The sequence below is a fragment of the Schistocerca cancellata genome, chromosome 3 (genome assembly GCF_023864275.1).
Source record: "Schistocerca cancellata isolate TAMUIC-IGC-003103 chromosome 3, iqSchCanc2.1, whole genome shotgun sequence".
Lineage (NCBI taxonomy): Eukaryota > Metazoa > Arthropoda > Insecta > Orthoptera > Acrididae > Schistocerca > Schistocerca cancellata.
Genome location: NC_064628.1, coordinates 342,794,465 through 342,810,480, shown reverse-complemented (window position 1 = coordinate 342,810,480; position 16,016 = coordinate 342,794,465). Strand labels below are relative to the sequence as shown.

The following is a 16,016-nucleotide window of genomic DNA, read 5'->3' as shown; positions in this document are numbered from 1 at the left end:
AAATCAACAAATTTATTGCTTGCTTACCAATATCTCTCGAGTTCCACCGATCTCGTTTGTTGGCATTTCGATCAGACTTTTCCTCCCATTTTCTGTTATTGTTCCGTGCAGAGTCTTCAGAACTTGAATTTTCAACTGTTGTTCCATATCTTCTACCACCTCTGCCTCCTCCATTCCAATCACTGTCTCTGTCTCTACCTTTATCTCTATCAGCAAATCTCCCACCTCTTCTGTTCCCTCCATCTCTTTCACGATTTCCATAACTTCCTCCTCTGTTATCGCTGTATGATCTACTGCTATCCAAATTAGAAGGCCTTCCACTCTCACCATCAGTTTCTCGGTCAGATCCACGGGATCTTCCTCCATTTCCTCTTCTGTTACCATCATATGGCCTATCCCTCCCTCGTTCTGGTGCCCATCTGTTCTCAGTATCATCATCTCTCTCATTACCAGGAATTCTCCTTTGGTCCCTGCTATTCCCCTGCCTTGTTCCCCTGTCACTTTGAAATACATCACTTTGTGACTCACCACCAGCCTCCGTGTTCTCACCCCTATATCGTCCACCTTTATTACCAAACTTTGTGTTTCTATCCCACTCTTTCTCTGTCCCCATTCGTCCTGCTTCACTGTTTGACTTATGGTCATCTCTGCGATGTGTACCACTCGAACATCTGTAGCCACCTTTCGCTATCCCTGCATCAGAAGACTCTGATGACATTCCGTCTCCTTTGTTCTGCCAGTGTGACACTGAATTGTCATGCCTCTGTGACTTTCTAAATGGTGAATTTCTGTCCTCACTACCTCTGTCAAAAAATAAATAAAAAATGGAGAGTAAAAATTAAACAAAAGCACAAATCTCATGTACTCAACAAAGCATAAATAACTTAACCTGTTATGTTCACAATCGACACACACATTTCTATACTAACACAAGCTGAAAATCTGACCTAATATGATTACATCAGAGAAGAATACAATAAAGAAGTCTATTTATTACATATCAATCACTGTATCAAACTGCAGTGGTAGCTCAGCCTTTATCTCCACTAAAAAGGTTTAATAACACTGATACAAAACATTTAGCCATTAAAAACATACAGCTTGTTTCACAAGATGCTACCAAGCACAAAAACTTTCAGATCTCAATCTTCTTAGGTAAAGTAAGTATTTAATGAAAATTCATTATCAACCTTCTATAAACCTGTTTCATTTAAATTAATCAAGAAAAAAACTAAATAAAGCTCTATCACAAACTCAGACTGGGACCTAGTCTCATAACTTCAGCACCAGGCAAGCCTTCAGCTCTCACATCAAATTCTTCATAACGAACAATAGGAACTCACTCTTTCACATTAAAATTAGCCTAGAATACACTCACTTATACATGGGAGGTGTGTGATTTCAAATGGACACAGGCACAGAAAACAAACACACAAAACGTAGTACGGCCAGCATACAGCTTGAGCCACTACAGAATACTCCACACTGCAGTTGGTAGCGAAATTCACTTAAGAAGGGTGACCAGAACATACCAGCAGGCCCACCACATGAAATGCAAACATAGCTCTCTGTGTGCCACCATTTAAAATGGTATGGAATCCATCTTTATGACAAATCGACACAATGCACACAGAATATCAATTCTCTAGGTCATTCTTGGGAGTTTCCCCCACCTTCATCAGTGTGATTGTGGAATGAGCTCACTGAAGGCACAGACTACAGTGGCCAATTTTTTGGTTCCATGTAGCTAGTGGTGGCAGATGTCCTGTCAAACATCCCACACATCACCCACATGACATTTGCCACCACAAAAGCTACCATAAATCCTATAGCATATATTTTCACAACTGCAGCAAGATCTGACAGTAATGAAGTTTTCCTTTATTTTAACTTTTTTTAATAAATGAGTATACATTGATGTACATGAATGCTGCTAAAATCCAAGAACCTAGACAACTGATGAAACTCTCAAAAATTCACAATTACAAATTCAACGATTACTACATTGTAGTTATGTAAGCTTGCAACATTGCAAATTCTCAACAGACCACATCCACAACATTTTGCAATTTTTTTGTTTGAAAATGCTGTGGTCTCAATGAATGCACTGTTAACCATCAACAAACACGTATCATTCCTCAATGTGATTAGACCTGTTTAACCCAATCGACTTCTCCGACATTTCACAACAGTAGAAAAATGTGGGTGCTTCATTATAAGGGAGAGATGAAGATGCTACCAAAATAACGGAAGACAAAAATGTAATTGCTGTAAAAAATATTTTTAGCTGTTTGTGGTGTGGTGTTCAGAGACAAGGACAGAAGCATCACTGGTGAGTAATATAGTCTATTCCTGGACAGACCAAAGACGCTATTCACACACAACATGAAAAATCTTACAATAACAATGCAACTCCTCATACATTTACTCTTACTGTTGCATAACTGCAAGACCTTGACTACAAAATGCTTCTAATATGCAATTCAGTGAACTTGGCTCCCAGTGATTACCATTTGTTCCAAAACCAGAAGAAATAGTTGGATGGATAGATGGACATTTACTTCAAATTATAATGCTGAATCTGAGGCAGGCAGTCTTACGAATCTTATTTTACTGACATGAAGTTGGAAAGTAACTGGACAATATCTTTTGATTTAAACAGGGCAGCAATAAAAATATTATCTTTTAAATATTTTGTTATATTTCTCCTGTTGCGAAGAACTATATAAAATCTAACTGAGGAAGGGCAGAGCTGGATTCAAGGATCAATGTTTAAGGTAAAAAATTTAGCGTTTGCTCATGATACTGGTTTGCTCAATGTTACAAATACTCCCTGCACAGTAAAAACTACTGTTATTTTGATTTCTTCTAAATTTAACAATATATTATCATTATACATATAAAACCTACTGAATACAACTAGTGTCTACATAACACTACTGCCCATCAAAAGCTACCCTTCTCCAGCAAACACCCTCGTCAAGCCCTCATAGTAACCAGACCTCGCCTTGCCGAACTTTTAAATATGGCACATCCCCAAAACTCTCAACATGACACAAAAAAAGCACACAATCCAAAACACTGTTGTCAACTAATCTACCAAAAAGCTCAATCCTACAGTCCTCAATCAATCAGTCCAACCTCAGCTTTAGCACCACTTCCAAGTTCAATCATACTGCACTCATTAAAGAACTACTCTCCTTCTACTGATTGTAACACGTTTGCTACAATCTCACCAAATAAAATCCAACACTGAACTTTGTCTTCCCCAGTTCATACCTGTGTACAATAGCAGCTCTCCTCCACAATCACATAACAACTCCAAGTTACCTTCCAGGAATTCTTTATCTCCAAGTTGGCAGAACCCCTCCTTTCCTAGGTCCCTTTCCAGATTTAAAAACTTTTAAACAGAGGGAAGAACAGTCATCCAGAATCTCAAGGCAGACTCTGATTCAATCATACACCCAACAAACAAAGACTCCATTACTGTCATGGTAAATCACAATGATTACCCGAAACAAGGTGTCTGTCAACTGTCTGACTCTTCCACCAATCGGAACTGCCACAGTGATTCCATTAAATTTCTACCCAAATCGTTATGTCTATCCCAGAATCTCTCCCCTGAAACCATCTCCCTCATTCTAGTTACTCCCCCACCTCCCCTGCATCCACCTTCTCCATGTTTACCAAAATCCATAAACCTAACAATCTCAGAGATGCCATTGTGGTTGGCTATTGTGTTCCCACCAAAACAATCCTGATTCTAGCTGACAAGAACCTGCAGCATAGCTTCCCACATCTACACAGCCTCAGCTGTCCCTGCACTATCATCGCTTGAATCTCAACTTATCACTGTTGCCACACCACCCTATACACAAATATTACCATGGCCTAGCCTTGCCTCTATCGAACACTACATCTCCCAATGTCCTCCTGACTCCAAACACACCACCTCATTCCTTATACGCCTTACAAAGTACATCCTTACAAATAACTACTCCTCCCTTGAGGTGAAAACACACAAAACCACAGCAACGTCATTGGTGTCCACATGGCATCATCGTATGTCAACCTATTTACGGGCCATAGAGGAAATCTTCCTAGCCACCCAAAATACCAAATCCCACCTAGGTCAGGTTCATGCTATCTTCATGATCAGGGCCCCAGAGCTCTATTCTCATTCCTCTACAGCTCAACACATTTGTGTCCTATCCACTTCAACTGGACCTCCTCAGCCCAGGATCTCTACATCTGGACTGTTGACCTCCACTTTTCTAATGGCTCCATCAAAATCTCTGTTCACACCAAGCCCACCATTTGTTACGCCATCCATAGATGGTGCACTTGCAACAAAGTACGCAAGAGGTATTAGACCTTCAAAGAGAGGTATTACATTACGTCCAGCCTGCACCCAACAAACCCAAGTTCGCAGGCAGATTTCCTCTGCCATATTCACACACACCTTTAACTCTTCTGGGCATCCCTATGAACCAGCTGTAAAGGCTGCAGCTGCAGGGCTTCACAACCACAATTCTTCCCAACTTTCTTAAAGTGATATTCTGCCAGCCACCACATCTGAGCAGTATCCTAGTCCACACCTACACTTTACCTGCTCCTACATCACAAGGGTCACCCCCCCAGCAATATCCCTCGAATTTCTACACAGTATTTTGTGGGCATGACCACCAACCAGCTGTCCACCCAAAGAAATAGCCACCACCAAAGTGTGACCAAGAGCAGAGTTGACACCCTAATGCCAAAACATGCTGCTGAGCACAACATGCTGCAATTCAAAGGCTTTTCACAATCAAAGCTGTCTGGATCCTTCCCTCCAACACTAGCCTGTGTGTGTGTGTGTGTGTGTGTGTGTGTGTGTGTGTTTTACATTTAATCCTTATGTTGTGTAGATAAAAAATGACAGTCTAAGACTGCAAGTTCTATGGAGCTTTGTTCAAAGAACATAACACAATTTGCTGTAGAGCAAAATTCAACTTTCTTATTTAATTCATATACTACAATGAATCATCAAGCATAGCAGATGATAGAGCTTTCTTATTAGCCACTAGCTGAGAGATCCAACACTGCTAGGGTATTTATTTATAGTTGTGCCCAAAACTTTGTACATGTGGAATTTATTTTTTACTTATAAAAGCTTCTTTGTATCCAACATCGGAAGTAGTATTATTGGGGAGATGAACAATGAGCTTGTTGGTTGGTTGGTTGTTTTGGGGAAGGAGACCAGACAGCGAGGTCATCGGTCTCATCGGATTAGGGAAGGAAGTCGGCCGTGCCCTTGAAAGGAACCATCCCGGCATTTGCCTGGAGCGATTTAGGGAAATCACGGAAAACCTAAATCAGGATGGCCGGATGCCGGATTGAACCGTCGTCCTCCAATGACCTTGTTAGCTTCACCAACATTAGAGAGAGCCATGTAAAGCTGGCCATGTGAAAAGTAATTGACACCAAGATCCACACCTGCAATATGCATCATCTGGCCTTTTGCTTTGTTTATGGTCATGCCATGACATAAACTCACTGGAAATTGTACACATTTAAAGTGAAATGGTAAGCTGTAAGGCATAAGCAAGACTTGAGGTATAAAAGCTCACTCTCCTACACCACTTCCCGTCAACATTTCCTGCTTTTATTATGTTATGTTGGAGAGAAGTAACTTTAAGCCTCTGTGAGTGTTCTGAGGAGTGAGATAATGCATGACGCTCTCAATCACAGTTATGTTGCACCTCACTTTTGGAAGGAGTTTCCAAAGAGTAAGTTAAGCCTGATGTTCTCAAGCCACAGCAGTTCTCCCCTCAAGATCTCCACTGGACTCTTGAGACTGCTAAGTCCTCAGTTTTTTAGCCATTCGGTTGTATTCAGAAAAAAAAAAATCTACCATTTTAAGGCATTTTTACTCATAAACAAAACAAAATCAAAATGTAATGAGTAGGCACCCAAATCACAAAGCAAACTTAATAGTTTTTCCTAGCAAGAAATAATAAAAAAAAGGTCAAAAGAAGCAAAGCAATGTCGTGAAGTTTTTAATACTAAAGGTGAAATCAGTAAATTCGCCATTAGTTTGTATTTATAAAGATATGACAGCAGTGTTTAATTCCGTCACTGATGCTAAGTTCCGAAAATACAGCTGTCATCACGTTAAAGAAACTAACAACACCTCTACTGGTTCCTTGGTTTACTGTGCCATTGTGATTAAACATCCAAACTATTAAGCTGAAAAGACAATTTTAGATGAAACTTTAAATTACAATATCTCTCTTTTCTGTGATCCAATTTTGATGAGATAAAGCCTATACCATTACCTCAAGGTACTCTCATGTTACCTAGCAAAATCGCATGAAATTCATCTAGTAGTTTCAGAGATCATCGTTTTCAAACAGACAGACAGACACGATGGTTTTACAATTTTGTTATCAGTACAAACGATCCTATACAAAACCATCACAAAACACAAGGAGATTTAAATGAAAAATATAAGAACAATAAAAACAGCTAGAAAAAGAAAATCAATAATGTCATTTTTATTCTCATATGCAGAACATATTCACATCTTAATCATTTTATGTGAAAATTATTTAATTGGATACACGTTAACAAATTTATTAATGTAGGCTGCAAACTTATTTTCTGTAATCTTAAATAAAATATACTGCAAAAAATAACCTGAAACACCCACCTTCAGTCACAAATTGTGGTATTTATTAATAAGCACAACTGATTTTGAGCCCTAAAGACCTATCATCACGTGATTAACATATCACTTCATCATCACTATTTGTACAGGGCAGTTATCTCTTGTCCTATTTCACAAATATAGTTTATGGCTGATGACGAAACAAAACTGACTAAAATAAACATTACATAAAAATTAAATATGTCTTCAGTTACCACTTGAATAGACAAAGCATGGATAATTTACATTGTAGAAACACTTTTGCATATATCTATGAGGTGACCGTAGCACAGTACGCTACCAAATGTGGTGTTTTCAATTTGCACAGTAACTGAAACTTCAATATTAATACATATTTGTTCTCTTTTTGACATTAATTTATTATTAATGGTAGTCATGAATAATAACTGCTGCTATCAATGCAAATCAGTGTATTTTAGAGGTGGGACAGGTGCTCTTCGTAAGTACCACAATAGGAGGCTATATACAGAGTGATGATGTTACAAGCTTTCAGGGATGATGGAGACAGGTAAATGTATCAATCTGAGGTAAGGGACCCTGGTCCAGAAATGATAAATTTGAAAGTTATAAGCAAAAATCATTCTGATACCTCTGTCGGTGGAATACATGTAACGGCATTGTTCTTGCTGAAGACTATAGGGTGGGCAACTTTCAACTTTAAGATGTGGTAGTATGGAACAAAACAAGGAAAACGTCACATAAATATAGTCGCTAAAATGGATACCTTTAAAGCTACGTACATTTGTTCTGTAGAAGACTTTTTCTCAGTAGCAAAGATGTCAAGTGTTCATAGCTCCTAAGGTATGCATCTGACAGCCCTTGTTTACTAGACTTTTTTTTCTTGTTTTGGTCCAAACTATAACACAGTTGTCTACCCTACAATCTTAACAACAGCAGTACCAGTACATCTGCTCCACTGTCAGCGGCATAGGAACAATTTTCCCTTATAACTTTCCATTCTATCATTCCCGGATCACGGTCCCTTACCTAGATTGATACAATTACCCATCTCCATGATCTCTGCAAGTTTGTATTATCACCACGAAATCACCCTCTATATGTTGGCGGCAGGAATCATATTCTGCACATCTCAGTGCTCACTCCATTGTTGTTCTTGTGCTTACATGAATATTTGTGTATTAATGTATAACAACATAGAAAGATATTGAATTTTTCCTATTCTGACATGTGACTATACTTGATAACAACCATGATTTGTGACTGAAGACAGCTGATGTTACCTCTATATATAACTGTCAATGCTGTACTATGGTTCAAATTAAATGTAACTATCATGTCTAATATTTTCTTACTAGCATGTTCACACAAAAAATACTAAGGCCACTAGCAACAAAAAATTTCACTTTGCAATGATTAACAAACATTCCTATTAACTAGTCAATATTAATAACAACATTCCCTGATACAAAAACATGCTTACTGAAACAAGTCACACATATATACACATTGTTCAAGCAAAGAGTGTGCATGATAATAACAACAACACTACTCCATGTTGTGCATCATGAAGAAATAGGTAGAATTATTCATACAGTCCATCAGTTCATATTACGACACTACCGTATTTACTCAAATCTAAGCCGCACTCGAATCTAAGCCGCACCTGAAAAATGAGACTCGAAATAAAGGAAAAAAAGTTTCCCGAATCTAAGCCGCACCTGAAATTTGAGACTCGAAATTCAAGGCCGCATTGGTCCATTGTAATATGAGACACAATTTAGTTCGAATGAATGACGATACAGCTATAGTAGTTTGGTTCGAGTCGTAAGCTTAGCAGTTAAGCTTTACCAGGTAGCCATTGCTTTGCGTCAGGCGCTCCATCCGTATTTATACGGGTACCCTTCCTTTTTCACGTGCTTCATCTGGTTTGAATTGATTGCTTATTTTTCTTTGATCTGATAAGTGCCGTTCTCTTTGTTATAGGTGTTTAAGTAACTTGAAGCTGAAAATGCATTACTGTACTGTGTCATGCATTGTTTGTCGCATTCTGATAATGAGTGTTTACGGCCTGTCGCCGTTCGCGGCATGGCTTGCTTTTGCGCACGCTACAGCCGCTTACAATAAAAACGAGAGAGAGAGAGAGAGAGAGAGAGAGAGAGAGAGGGGGGGGGGGGGGGGGGGGGGGGGGAATCGTCTCATTACGGAAACAACGGCAAGAGACTTATTTGTTGTTACTTACACTGCTACCTTCTTTGATTATGATCAACAAGAACCAAATAATAGACTGCGTATGATAGAAGATGTTCTGAACGAGAGCTTAGCGAAAATTTTTCACCGTTTGAAAATCTTTGCAGACGCCTCTTTAGTACATTACATTCTGCACAGAAATTACAGTCATCTTAGATTTAAAATCTAGTCAATTGCCGTGCTTCTTTTCTGACTGTATCACTATTAGGCATAAGAATAATACGAATATAAACATGACATGATATATATATATATATTCTGTCGCGTTTGCTGTTGTCTCGCTCTAGTTTCGTAGTTTATTAGGCAGACAGGCTTTAAATGAGATGGCAGCAAACACGAAAGAATACGTGGCAAAATGTTTATATTTGTATTATTCTTATGGTGAAGAGAATACTGCATGTGATTCACAATTCATGGAAGTTCCTATTAGCAACCATCTCTTCTCACAGGTAGGAAAAAATTCAGAACGTAGAGTTGGCCATATTGACAAACATCCCAAACAATCTTGCCAGTCGGATTTTCGTAGTACATTGAAATGCTGCTACATTCGAAGATGAACAATACGGAATTTGTATTTATTTCGTTGGATAATGTATGAAAATGCAGTGGTCGCAACTCGGGGCAGAGAAAAAAAGCTCGTCTTCCACCTTTTTTACTTTTTTTTTATTTTATATACTGACGCAGAGATTTGTGCCTGCAAAGCGTGCCTGTGCGCTACATATATTCAACGCAGAAGTTAGTTGTGGCGGCACCCACCAATATTTTTCAGAATTTTCGCTTACTTTGCACTCGATTCTAAGCCGCAGCCGGTTTTTTGGATTACAAAAACTGGAAAAAAAGTGCGGCTTAGATTCGAGTAAATACGGTATTTCGACAAGGAATACAATCCAATAAGAAAGAAAGACACACTGGGCATACTGCATCTCAAGGACTTAAAAATAATAATACAAATAAAAAGCAATATAGTCTCTCCAAGTAAACATTTCACTATGTAAATTCCCGCATGCTCCAGCAAAAATGTTTTCTGGCTTTAGGGTTACAGATGGATGTGCAACGTGAGTTAAGTGCAGCCAAATGAAACAATTATTGGTAATCGCTAAGTCAGTTATCTGTGAGATCTTAAGCAAATTTCAGTTGCAATATTCTACTGAAAGTGAAGCAGTGGTAACATGCAAACAGAAATGATTTATAATCATTTTCACCATATTCAATAAGCAGAGCTCCACAAATGTATCTGGATTAGACTGTGCAGTAATGGCAGCAAGCAGTCGGTATTTATCAATGCTTATCTTCACAAACTATCTCCAAAACTTATTTGTCATACTTTCATCCCCTCCTCTTCCCATCATTTGTTCCCACATTTAACATCAAACTTATCTACATGCAGAGTATGCCACAGTCTACATCGATTTTAATAACACAATTAACCTTTGTGTACTATGTTCTTTTAATCATAGTAAAAAGAACTGAAATCAACGAACTGATCCATCATACAGTTAACAACCAAATGATTTGACACAAAGTTGTTAAATAGTACCCCTACACCAACTTTTGTAATAACATCCAAAATAAGTATATGTAGGCTACCAAATTTATATCTGTTAACAAATATACTAGGCAATAAGACAGATCAGGATCACCATGGTCTAGGTATATCATCTTTGATCATCATAAATGGTGGCCACAGATGCCTGCTGTAAATTGTTACCCAAGTTTGCAAACAGCCTTGTTAATGAGAACAGAGGAGTGGGCAGAGGTTCATGTCACATTCTTGCCCTTGGGTTGTGATGCCACCTCAAGTCAGAAGAATCAGCAATGACCAGTGGCATGGGGATGCAGAAGGTAATAGAAACCACTGCATAATTTACACAAATGTATTCACACGTGTGGCCTATAATTGAAAATGTGTCTTGATGATCTCTCCATTGGTAAAAGAAGATTGGTTGGTCCTATCATTTGGATCTGCAGAAGGGGATTGACCAAAGGCGACCATGAGAAAAAGACTGAATAATTGAAAGGGTAAGGTAGGGAAGCTAGAAAATCTGAAAAGGGAAATGCAAAGGCTCCGTCTTGGTATTGACAGGGTTCCATAATATGAAACAGAAAGTTTATACGGAATTTTGGTCACATGAATATAAGGTAATATCAAAAGCAGCAGAAAATAGTGTTGTGAAAGTAGGATTCACCACAATAGGAACGTGGTGCAGAATGAGTTACTGTGATAGGATTAGCCTCCTCAGAACTGACAGCAAACAAATTCCAACAATAGTACAGTTCAGGTATACATGCAGAGGTCACATGCATACGATGAAGAGACGAAGGATGGCAGCAACACACTTGACTTGTGTGCGATTCTTCTTGTCAGCAGCTGTTGTTGAAAATTCGATGTTTTCAATTGTTTTATAAATTGTTTGCTTAGAACGTCGACGGATCCTTCTGTAGGTCCTTCTGGAGGTCCAGTGTGGGCTGTAATTATTGTACAGCAGCGAAACTTGGTAAATATTCTAATGTAGAACCGATTTATACCAGAAAAAAATTTGTTCCAATTTTGACCACCAGATGCAAATCTCGTGCTGTACAGAATCTTGTCGTCATTTCTAGTGCTTGTATTGAAGAAACTGCGTAAGTGGCAGTTAATAATAAAAACATTTTGCCTTTCTCAATTGTTTGACCTTTTCTGCCCAAATCCCATTCTCAATCCATTACATATGGAAACATTTATATGTCTCTCTTGCATTCACAGAGCCAGATTTGTACCCTGTGGCCAAATTTTTTCCCCACATAAATCAATTCCCCATTAATGCATTAGAATATCTATCAAGTTTTGCTGCCATATGATAATTACAGCATACACTGTACCTCAGTGAGCAACTGCACTTCAATTACAACCACCCTATCGCTATAATCGAGGTTTGAAGTTTGACATTATATGTGTGGTCTGTGTACATAACTTCTCTGCTGCTTGCACCATTCCATCAAAAGTTGCAACGTCATTTTTGTTGATGACTTTGGGGAATTTTTGCTGTCTTACTGAATGTTAACATTTGAAAATTTTTTCCCAGGAATCACTAGCAGTAAACTGAAAATGTTTGGACATATATGGAAATGTGACTGCCATTGCCCATTTTGTGGTATTCTTATCATCACTTGTTCATAATAGCCGTGTACATTCTGAAATCTTCCCCATGTGTTGGAGTTAATGACCGCAATTTTGTCATTTCTAATGCTATCTTTTTGTACTTTTTTTTTGCATATTGAATTTTTCCTATTCTGACATAACAGTTATCATAAGGTACTAATCTGGTATCATAGCACCATGTACTGGACCAAACACAATGGTACATAAACTAAAATGATATTTAAATTTGCAATCTTTCGGAGCTGGTGGATAAGTTTTAGTGCATGTCCTTTGTTCCCTCCATTCTAATGTTTTTATGTTGGTTGCTTTAGTGTGTTGCAGAGTGGCTGGCTTTTCTCATGGTCAGCCAGCTGTTTTTACCCCTTCTACCTGTTTCTTGCTTCTCTCTCTGGTTTTCATTTTCTGTTTTGTACATAGTGTTGGTTGTCCTTCTGTCGTTCTTCTGGTTCTTCCTTTCTCTTGTTATTGTGCTATATGTCTCCTTTCTTTTCTTCTTTTCCCTGTGTAATTATTTTACCGGGAACAAAGGACCGTTTTCAACCAACCAACCATCATCATCAGACAGTTCTTCCACTCACAGGGGCCTTCGGAATACTCTGTCCACTTGTCTGCACTGTTCTCTGTGCTTACTTAATAGTGGAGTTTTTATAACATTCTTAATGTTGATGACCTTGCTTTTTGATTTCGCTGGGGGTTGTTGTGTCTCTCCTTCAGTCAGTGCTCCTGATAACCGTTTCTTTTTATTTCTTCAGATTTTCCCCACTGGCATTTTGCCTTGGCTTCTTTAACTTCTGGTTTGTTTCATGCCTAAGTGACTTTTGTTTCTGTATTCCTGTCTTTTTCCTGAACATTTTTTACTTCCTTCTTTTGGTGATCAATTGAAATATTTCATCCATTGGCCAAGTTTTCTACACTATTACTTTCTTCATATCAGTATTTATCTGTTTGACTTCTGTGATCACAATTTTTAGAGTTGTCCATTCCGCTTCAACTAAGCTGCCTATTGTGGTGTTCATCAATGCAGTATCTGCTAGAGAATTTCAAATGTACCTCATCGTTCCTTAGTATACCACTTCTTTCCACTTTGATTCTTCCAGGTGGTTCTCTTACTCTTCAGTCTACCCTTCATCATTATGAATTGTGATTGGAGTCTATATCTACTCCTGAGCATGCCTTGATTTTTGAATCTCTGTCTCACTATGATATAATCTAGGTAGGATCTTCCTGTGTCTCCCGACCTCTTCTCTTGTGATTTTTCAACAGGATATTCGTTGTTACTAGCTGAAATTTACTGCACATCTCATATTGTCTTTCTCTTCTCTCATTCGTACTACTGAGTCCATATTTCTTGCTACTCTATCTTCTATTGCTTTCTATTGCCTAGTCAAAAATCTAATTAAAAAACTACTAAGTGCTCTTGAATAGCTACATTGACAGTAAGAATCATCATCGACCTTGCAGAACCAATTCAGCGCTCGTGTTTTCACTCCAATGATTCAAACTGACAGACTGAAGACTTTCCTTTAAAAACTTGAAAGAAGTATGCTTTTCAGTGAAGTATATTTCGGTAAAATGTTCTTGCTCATGAAACGCTTTCATAAAATGTACACAGAGCGGACATTACTTATTTTTTAAATGTTTCTTTGATGATTATCACTCAAAAAATGCAATGTGACTTCCAACACTACATTAAAAGCACATAAATAATTGCTACAATTTTTGGAACTTTGACTATCATTCACAGCTTCACAAAATTACATAAATTAACTGTTCAAAAATTTAAATTAATTAAATTTAAGTAATCATAACCAAACTGAATACATTAAATTTTGTAACTGACAGTTTAACAATGTGATGAAGGAAAAGGTAAATAAGCAAATAAATAACAAGAGTAGCAACAGGAATCAAACCAGAACCGGTGAATTGCCAGTCTGTTCTCTTGACCACTGTGCTTATTTGACAATTGTTGCTCAAAAATCCTTCACAGTTTGCTCAAAAATCTTTCGAGAGCATTACACCTTTTCCTGTAGCCCACTCAGATGAGATATTCTAAGAATTTGTTAGGGATATCTACCTTCTTAACTACCAACACAGTCCGAGCCAAACTGGGAAGCCCTGTACTGTGCTCTCCACTTGTAAGACACGAGTGTATGGCCTTTAAAGTTCGGCTTTTGAGAACCTGTACAAATGTTTTTCAAGCTGTTTGATAGTGGGCAACATATTCCAGCAAAAGTGACATGCGTAAGTATGGATAGCGCTAATGGTCATAGTAGGTACACCAACATGATATGTTTGCTTGGACACTGTTGCTGGACACTAATTTTGATTATTTTTTAAATGTTTTTGAAGTTATCATCAAAAGAATCTAGCAAGTCTGGGTACAGAGAAAGAGACCGGCTAGAGCACTGAGGTACTGATGGGAACAGTTGCGAACAATGGAATGCAGGTGGTTCTTGGAGTTTAACAGTCAAACTGTGTGTGAGCTTGGTGAATAATTTCAAGTAAGATTACATTTTGATATCAAGGCATAACAAACTAAAATTTTTTAGGGAAGAAAAGTGTATAGCAATGAACTAAGGCCAAGAGGTAATAAATAAATTTGGTGTTTCTCAGAAAACTTCATTGAAAACACAAAGTATAATAAATTTAAATCAGCATTTCCCACTAAAGCCACACACACTTTAAAAACCCACTTTAAAACCGTAAACGTCAAGAGCACGCAACTGCTACATTTTGTAATGAACTACTGAGGAAAAGCATTCTTCTATAAAATTAAACTAAAGTTTCCAATAACAGCTACCTATAGATTACAATCCCATTCTTTCATATTTAATACATACAGTTTTAGTATTTCAAGGAATAGTCAATAATATCCACATACGGTCTGCAAAATCTGATATGGAACACATGTCACACCTCTTCTGTGACAGCTAACATTTCAACTGACAGTGGCATTGAAGGAAATATATCTGAAGACATGTTCATGTGCTCCTCCAAAATGAAGTTGTATTGGTCTCAGCACATGAAAATCATGCTGCTCTAGTGACATCACTGGCAACACAGGAATAAAATTGGAAAGAGCAAGGTACACAAAACATGTGTAGTGGTACATCGGGGTTCTTATTAAATAAAAATAACAAAAAAACTGCACTAAATCCAAGTTAACCCTTTCCCTGGTGCCTCTTTTAGTAGCAACTAAACGAAGTTAACTTCTTTTTGCATTGTGTTAGAATTATGTCAACTAACTTTTTTAAATATATTTTGTTATTTAAGATAAAAAACTATGGTGGTATGTGAATCTCCCATGGCCCTTTCGTGACTGTTAATGTATAGTGGTAAGTGGATTTCCCACTTTCCCTCTTTTAAGCCATTACACTTTAAGCATTTTATGGCTTTATTTTACTTACCATAATATGACAATAAACCCAGAAACTTTTTTATTATACAATAACAAACTCAGCTGATACAAGTCACAATAATATGCACTGTAGAAGAGAAGCAAAGTGTTCTGACTTCAGAACTGACAATAATGATCCCACAACAAACAGAAATTTTTACACACCTGGCACAGCATCACGATCAATCAGAGATCATTACACACATTCTCAAAACCTTTGTAAAACCACTAAGTTGTTGATAAATATGCTTCCCAAAGCTCACAAAAAACATTAATTTTGTGGCAAGTAAACTTTCTGTGTCTCATGAAGACACTGCTGTGGTAGTAATCATACATCCCAGTGGCATTTCAAACAACGTAATTTGTTGGGATGTACACTTCCTAGGCTCCTAAAAAGCTATTTCGTAACAAACAGCATACTACCACTAGATGCCAGGAGCCTACAGATGTGACAAATTATATTTCCATAAATTAGGTAAAGAAATATAGTCACATGTAAGCATATCTTCCACGACCCATGAAAGAGTCAAATGTAAGGACTGAAATAAAATTAACGATTTTGA

The 16,016-nt window shown here is 37.8% G+C and overlaps 1 protein-coding gene across 1 annotated transcript in view; it reads right to left on the bottom strand.

The window, feature by feature from the left end:
* LOC126175036 (uncharacterized) overlaps nucleotides 1-16,016 on the bottom strand; it is a 215,493-nt gene that overhangs the window by 163,503 nt on the left and 35,974 nt on the right. The window contains exon 4 of the mRNA XM_049921538.1: nucleotides 28-803. Within this exon, the coding sequence (XP_049777495.1) occupies nucleotides 28-803 (776 nt within the window). The remainder of the gene's footprint in view (nucleotides 1-27; nucleotides 804-16,016) is intronic.